Here is a 7,837-nt window from a genome sequence, read left to right on the forward strand (position 1 = left end):
GAATATACCACAGCTTCTCTATCCATTTGTTTGTTGATGGGCACTTGGGTTATTTCCACCTCCTTGCTATTGTGAACAAAGCCGCAATAAACATGGGTGTGCATCTATCTATTCCAATGCAGTATACATTATTTATCCCATCTTTCTCATTTAAAATACGGAACACTTCACGAATTTGCGTGTCATTCTTCCAGGGGCCATGCAGATCTTCTCTGTATTGTTCCAATTTTAGTATATGTGCTGCTGAAAGTGAGCACAAGGAAGGCATTTCTGATGAAGCCAGAGTGTTTTGCAGAGGAGAAAACCCCTCTCCCAAAATGACAGTGTTAACTTCGTATTACATTCAATTAGTTCCTCTGATTCAAAAGTCCATGACATGTGGTACCTCCATCTAGTGTGCATTATTCTCAGTGAATAGAATTCCTGACTATATTAATTGTATTTAAAATTATACAAGATATTTTCCTGTATTTGGATCTCAGTGGTGGTAGGGACAGAAAGGAAAAATTGGCTTTAAGAATCTGTTGGAGATTTTTTCGGAAAGTAAGTCATTCCTTGGTTTTAACATCTAAAAAAAAAAATCTCCTGGTTTTGATGTCTTTTAAGCTCTATCCAGAAAAACGACCTCTCTCTTGAAGAAGCTGGAGCTTCAGCAGACTCTCTCCCTGCAACGAGTACAGAGGTGGATGCTTCAAAATCTTTGTCAAAAACCTCACTTACTGAGACACAGCCTTTGAAAAGCGTCTCAGACGTCCAGACTTGGGACTTGAAATGTACAGTCACCTGGTCGTCGTTGTCTTCCATTCTGAATAAGGAGAATGCAGAAGGCAGGGACTCCACAAAGAGTCAGGAGCGGAAGACATCCTCGAGGGTTCACCCGCCAAGGAGTACCTCCGCATCAGAGCGGAGCACCGCGTCGGTCTGCAGACACGAGACCTCCTCTCAGCCTGAACAGGGCACGAAGAAGAAAAAACATGAGGACGTTTCCCGTCCCCTCTGGTCCAGCAAGGTTGAGTACATCCTGACCCAGGTGGGCTACACTGTGAGACTGACCAACCTCTGGATCTTTCCCCAGCTGTGGTACCTTAATGGAGGTATTGATGCCTGGGACCTGGAGAGGTCGTGAGGGGACAACAAGCCAGCAGTCTTTACGGGGTTCAGACTTCTTAAGACTGCTGAGACATATTGACTTGGTGCTCGGGGTAGGACAGGAGTGAGATACTTCAACACCTAGAATCGTGGCGGGGTGCAGGTTGCAAACTCGGGGCTTTTAGATATTATAAACTAGGTGATCTGTGTCTTCCAGAATTTAGACGCCCGAGGAAGGGAAATGATGGGTTAGAGTGTTTTGGACATCAGTTGAGGCCTGCGCAGAGCCCTTTGTAGGACATGTGTCTTCCTGGACCCTGCGCCCCGAAGAAGTCCCTGAAAGGCGAGATGGTCCTCAAAGCCTCTCCCTGAATCCCTCACACAGGCGTTTTCATCATCATATACACCTTCATGCTCTTTGTGATTGGAGTTCCCATCCTCTTCATGGAGATGGCATTTGGTCAGAGGCTGCGTCAGAACGGCCTTACGGCGTGGAAGTTCACCAGCCCGTGGATGACTGGCCTGGGTTATACCATCTTCATGGTGAGCATCTCTCAGCTCCCCAGGCCCACCTTTTATACCCAGCTCAAATGCAGACCTTTCTCCTGGCGTCGTTTCTCCCACTTCTTTTCCGTGAGTCAAATCCCTTCTGTTTCCTAGTCCTCGTTCTTTTTTATTTCTTTTTTTTCCCCTTCCTCCTACCCCCACCCCACGCCCCCAAGCCCAGTCCTCTTTCCAATCCCCACCGTCCTTTCTGTGCACGCCTTCTCCAGCTGCCTCCTCCCTGGTCTTCAGGTGTGCTTTGTCAGGAGTCTGTACAGCAACGTGATGAACTGCTGGAGCCTGTTCTACTTTGTCCAGTCCTTCACGTTTCCTCTTCCCTGGGATATGTGTCCCTTAGTGAAGAACGCCAGCGGATTCGGTGAGGGGAGAAAAAGAGCAGGAGTAAGGGAAATCTTAAAAGAGGCGGAGGGGAATCACTGGCGAGCAACAGAGGGAGGGTTGGCGGCACGAGAAGGGAGTAGATTTCAGCAGCAGGAAGACGAAACTGGAGCAAGGAAAGGAGAAAGAGGAAATCGCGGCGGGAAGAGGGAAGGCATCCTTTGGTAGACGTGCCCACAGCCGGTCTCCTCAGATCCCGAGTGTGCTCGCACTACACCCTCCATGTACTTCTGGTACCGGATGACGTTGAAAGCTTCAGACAGAATCGAAGACCCTGGCACGGTGGTCCCCACCCTGTTGCTGATCCTGTTTCTGGTCTGGTGTCTAACTGCTCTTATCCTGGTCAGTGGGCTCAAGTGTCTGGGCAAGGTGAGCTGCCCCTTTTCAGCCTCCTTGCCACTCACTCCCAGGTGCTTTTCCCATCACCTGCCTCGGTTCTTGCATCAGTGTCTACAGGTTCTTGTCCACATTTCGTATTCCTCCCAAGAAGTTTTGTTTGGTTTTTGTTTTTGTTTTCTCCCATTCGTCCCTGAGTCCTCTGAGCACCATCCTTTAACTTCTGTTTAACTTTGAACTTTTGCTCAGGATTTTTTTTTTTAAATTCCTGACGGCCGTGGACCTGTGCGGCCACCCAGTTAACTGCACTGTCCCTTTAATTCAGGTCATGTCCGTGTTGGCTCTGCTCCCCTATTTCCTCCTCTTGTCCTTCTTCATCCGGTGTCTCCTGCTGGAAGGTGCGTCACTGGGCCTTCAGCATTTGTTGGTTTTCAAGGTGAGTTGTGTCTTCCCACTCCCCCATCGATCCTTGGGCATGGCTTAGGACACCCCCCCCACACACACACACACACATACCCTTCTCTATTTTCTCCCTTATGGTTATTTTCTATCCTCTTTTTAAACTTGACCTTGTCCATTGTAGATACCGGTTGTGTATTCCATGAAGATCTGGTGCCTGGCAGGAAACCTCGTGTTGTCTGCTCTGGGCCTAGGCTATGGTGTCATTGCCTCCTTCTCGTCTTACATGCCTTCGTCCAACAACTGCCTCCTCGACGCCTTCGTGGTGACTCTGTTCAACCTGGGCACCTTCCTCTTTGTCACGCCTGCCATCATCTCCTGCGTGGGCTTCTGGGCCACAATTAACACCCAGCGCTGCAGGGAGAAGTAAGGCTAGCCCCCTGAAGGGTTCCTACCTCAGACAGGTTTTGAACACAGACGCCTAGCCTTTCAAAACCTAGAAAGACCGATGTTCACACATCGTAACTTCTAGTGTACTCGCAAGCTCAAGTCTCCCACCCTCTCCGCCCTGCCACAAAGCAAAAGTAGTTGTTATGTGCTGTCAACTTGACGGCAGCTCATAGCAACCCTCTGAACCCTGCCCCGTCCTCGTTCATGCTCACTGACACACCTGTCCCCATTGCCATGTCACTGCGCCCTCATTCAAGGTCTCCCTCCACCCTCCCAACCATGACCCTTCCAACTGGGATGCCCTCCTCTTAGGACTTGTCCCTCCTGGCAACCTCCCCAAAATATATGAGATGGAGTTTCAAAGTCCTTGCCCCCAAGGAGCGACCTAGCTGCACCAAAAAAAAAAGAGGACAATAAAGTCAATCCTGAGGTATTACTCCTCTCAAAGTGTTCTTCAGGCCCTCCAAGTCTTGAATTCATACATTTCTAAGTATTCATTTTAGAAAATCAGCACAGCTAGAAAACATTCAGGGTTACCCTAATTCCAGAGAAATAACAAATTTACATCTCTGCCCTCTTTTCAAGATTCTACACTTCCTTGAACACCTTTTTTTTTAAATTACCAATTTCTAAAATTAATGTTCTATTAATCTGTCCAACGTAAGCCACAATAAGACGCTCGGTATTAGAGCCTTTATCATATGCACATCCTTAATTTGCAGTCTCTTTTAAAAAAAATTTTATTATTTGTGTGTACCGTCAAATTGGATCCAACTGGTACAGGAGGAGATGGCCCCTCCTTCTCCAGCAGAGCATCTGGTGGATTCGAACCGCATACCTCTGGGATTGCAGTGCAACTTCTTGCCACTAGGCCACCAGAGCTCTCATTTGCAGTCTTGAGGCATTCATTTCAAAAGCATTCCTCGCACTCTTAGAAAATGTACTTTACATGTTACAGGGACCATATTCTCACACTGTCTGTCTGTATCAGTGTTTCGCTGTTATTCACAAGGTTCACAGCGGTGAATTATTTTTTTGGGGGGGTGGGGGGAGTAGACCCTACATCCTTCTTCCTGCTCTTAGTCTGGAAACTCCACATAAATTCACCCACCTTGATGATCTTGCTGATATTTTGTATACCGTGGCATAACTTCACCATCGTAGCAACACATCAACTCCCAGAGAGCCACCAACTGACAAGGGAAGCGTGGTATCCTCGAAAGTGCCAGCTGTTATGATGTGGATAGTATAAAACTTTGAGGACATTACTTGAAAAGGGGCACAATTAAAAATTTAAAGAAACAGCTATGAAGATAATTGAGACCTTCTTAGACTAAAGAATAAACTCCACCTTGCATAGTAGTGGTCTTATAACACTCATTTGCATAGCATAATGTCCTCTAGATGGATGTACGTTATGCAGTGTTTAGTGAATTGTTTCTTTTGGAAGACTGCATGTTACTCCATTGTGTGAAAGTACTATTGTACAAACACATTACTTACAGTAGCAAAGTGTTGAAAACAACCCATCCATAGATACATGTTGTTGTTGTTGTTATGTGTCGAGTCGTTTGTGACTCATAGTGACCCTGTGTACAACAGCCCTAAACCCTGCTCTGTCCTGTGCCAATCGCACTGTCTCTGACACACCCATCCCGATTACCCCAGTCACTGAATCAATCCACCTCATAGAGGGCCTTCCCCTCCTGCGCTGTCCCTCCACCTTCCCAAGCATGATGTCCCTCTCTAAAGATCTGTCTCTTCTTACAACATGTCCAAAGTATGTCAGACGAAGCCCTAGAATCCTTGCCTCCAAGGAGCAGCCTGGTTTAACCCTCTCTAGGATGAATCTGTTTGTTTTCTTGGCAGTCTGAAATGATGGTACTTTAGTCTAAGAAGGTGAATAGTGATAAAATGCCCCCTTACTAGACGAAAACTTGGAGGAGGGTGCAGCAGGACTGTTCTTTGGAGGCAAGAATGATGAGACTTCACCTCACATGTTGTTGTTGTTGTTGTTGTTGTTGTTGTTATGTGCCGTCAAGTCGCCTGCGACTCATAGTGACCCTATGTACAGTAGCCCTAAAGTCTGCCCTATCCTGTGCCAATCGCACTACCTCTGACACACCTACCTCCAATACCCCAGTCACTGAATCAATCTATCTCTTTGAGGGTCTTCCTCTCCTGTGATGTCCCCCCCACCCTTCCAAGCATGACATCCCTCTCCAAGGACTGTTCCCTCCTTGCAACATGTCCAAAGTATGTCAGACGAAGCTTCAGAATCCTAGCCTCCAAGGAGCAGCCCAGATTCATCCTCTCCAGAACAAACCTGTTCATTTTCCTAGCAGTCCATGGTATATTCAGTACTCTTGGCCAGCATCACAGCTCAAAGGTGTCAGTTCTCCTTCTATCATCCCTCGTCATTGTCCAGCTCTCTGATGCATAGCAAGTGATTGCTAGAAGGTGCTATTCCTTGGAGAAGGACATGATGCTGGGAAGAGTGGAGGGTCGGCGAAGGAAAGGGACATGAATAATAATAAAAAGACCCCCCAGATTGACACGGTGACTATTGCACTGGGCTCTCATGTGTCAGGAAATGTGAGGATGACACAAGATGGAACAGGGTTCAGATCTTTTGTTCATAGGGTCCCTGTGAGTTGTCCTCAGTGGCACCTAACAACAGATCAAACCTAGAATCCTCAAGAAGACATCTCTCTCAGAGTTCTCCATGCTTTGAAATCCCTCAAACTCACACCCACACAAAAATCATGGCTCTAAAGGTGAGTGACACCTAGGTTTCCTCCCAGATCTCTTCTCTAGCAGATCGGTAATGCTAGACTCTTGTTGTGAAGTTGAGCATGACTCCTAGCGACCCTGTGAACAAAAGACCTGAAGCCTTTCTGTAGCTATTGCTGTTTCTGAAAGTTCATAGAGTTGTCAGAGGCGGCATGTTGTTTGGAAAGTAGATGCGTATGGGAAGTCAGATTTCATACTAAATATTTGTAATAAACAGAATGCGGCTTCAGGTTATGAGGGAGGCTGGTCTCAGCTGGAATTGATCCTGAAGCACCAAGGCAACTCTTAAATGTTGACAGGGGTAGACACTTAGGCAATCCTTCAGCGTTTACAGGATTCTTGCATTGCATTTGCTGACCCCTCCTTCCTGAGTCAAGCAGAAGGTTTTCAATAGAAAGAGCTTTGCTTCTCCGGCATTGGATTCTCTTGGTGATTTACTCCCTGGCAGTTTTCAATAAAGACACAGGGAAGCTGGAATGGGCGCTTCAGTTCGCTTCAAGAACTGTCTGCCTCCTGCTTTACCTCTGTTCTTCTACATTCTAGGTGTTCTGTCTTATTATTAATACTTATAAAAATACTTTACCCTCGGTCTGCAACAGATGCTACTCTCTACTTCCAAACCTGTCTTAATCTGGGAGCTCCACCAAACACTGTCCACCACGGGTAACCATTATGGCATTTGGCACCCCAGTGACCAGAGTTCAGCATCACTGCCACTCCAGGTTACCTCAGTACAGCACAGTGACAGACCAGTGCTGCACCACTGAGAAAAATGTTCCTCTCAATGGTAATTACAGTAGGCCCGAGGGCCTGTGGCCTGAGGGCCCAACGGACTTTTAAATACAAAGGCTCTCCAGGAGGTAGTGGTGACTCTTAACTAGTGAGAGGAAAAATCTGAAGATTTTTAAATCAAATCTGCTAAGCTTATCATGTATTATTGTAACTCTCTAAGAAAAAAAAATGTGTCAAATTGTCTGAACAACAGTGAAGATACTATTTTGTCCCAAGCAACAATTCTGAATCTTTTAGAAAGTTAAGGAGAGTTCTTGGCGTGGTTTGTAGGGAGTTGCACAGCTAACTAAAAGACTGTGTCTCCCTGGTAGTCTAACCACACCAGCAGGTCTGAAGAGGGAAAGAGATGAGCAATATTCTTCTGATGTGATTCAGACTCTGAACCGATACCTTTTTTTCCCCAGAAGATAAAGGGGTTTCGGTCTCTTAAGGAGCCAGATGGTTTGATGTGATTTCAACCTCTCATTCTCAGGAACGTTGAAATACTTACGAGTCTGATATCCTCGGGGGAACTGCCTCCGGAGGCCAAGCCCCCCCAAAATATGCTTGACAACATGGCCTCCATGTTCACTCCTTGGGTCGAAAGCCTTCCGCAGTCCTCCAAGGAGATGGTCCTCAGCAGGGTGTCTGACTGTGACATGCAGAAACAACTCCTGAAGGTCAGTGAACGTGACGGAGGGCGTGGGGCTGCAATTCATCAGGCCTCTACATATCAGACACTATGTTATTAGCACCAGAAAACATCCCCAAGTCACCCAAAGGACCGACAGCACTGAGAGTGCAAAAGCGATCGTTTGTAGACCCACCTCCATTGAGAGTGCTAGCCCTCCTGCTCTCCCATGACCAGAAGGCGTCTGCCTGGCTGTTCCAGTGGAGAAGCGGCAGCAAAGCTGAGAATTTTCTCCAAAAAATTACTTGCTTGTGGTGATTAGAAAGTTTCGGGTCCTCGGATGGAATGTCAGTAGTCTTTTCGTGACTCAACAGAGCAGCTGGGGTGTGTAAGGCTGGCCTCTGGTTCAAGGTTGGCGTGTAAGGC

At 47.0% G+C, this 7,837-nt stretch overlaps 1 protein-coding gene across 1 annotated transcript in view; it reads left to right on the forward strand.

Annotated features, from left to right (window-relative positions):
• The window catches only part of SLC6A16 (solute carrier family 6, member 16), a 20,072-nt gene that overhangs the window by 4,381 nt on the left and 7,854 nt on the right, over window positions 1-7,837 (forward strand). The window contains exons 2-8 of the mRNA XM_006898733.1: window positions 928-1,094; window positions 1,475-1,632; window positions 1,885-2,011; window positions 2,225-2,400; window positions 2,693-2,803; window positions 2,951-3,192; window positions 7,274-7,470. Coding sequence (XP_006898795.1) covers window positions 928-1,094; window positions 1,475-1,632; window positions 1,885-2,011; window positions 2,225-2,400; window positions 2,693-2,803; window positions 2,951-3,192; window positions 7,274-7,470 — 1,178 coding nt within the window. The remainder of the gene's footprint in view (window positions 1-927; window positions 1,095-1,474; window positions 1,633-1,884; window positions 2,012-2,224; window positions 2,401-2,692; window positions 2,804-2,950; window positions 3,193-7,273; window positions 7,471-7,837) is intronic.

Source organism: Elephantulus edwardii, unplaced genomic scaffold (genome assembly GCF_000299155.1).
Source record: "Elephantulus edwardii isolate Elephantulus edwardi_28Jun2011 unplaced genomic scaffold, EleEdw1.0 scaffold00236, whole genome shotgun sequence".
NCBI classification, from domain to species: domain Eukaryota; kingdom Metazoa; phylum Chordata; class Mammalia; order Macroscelidea; family Macroscelididae; genus Elephantulus; species Elephantulus edwardii.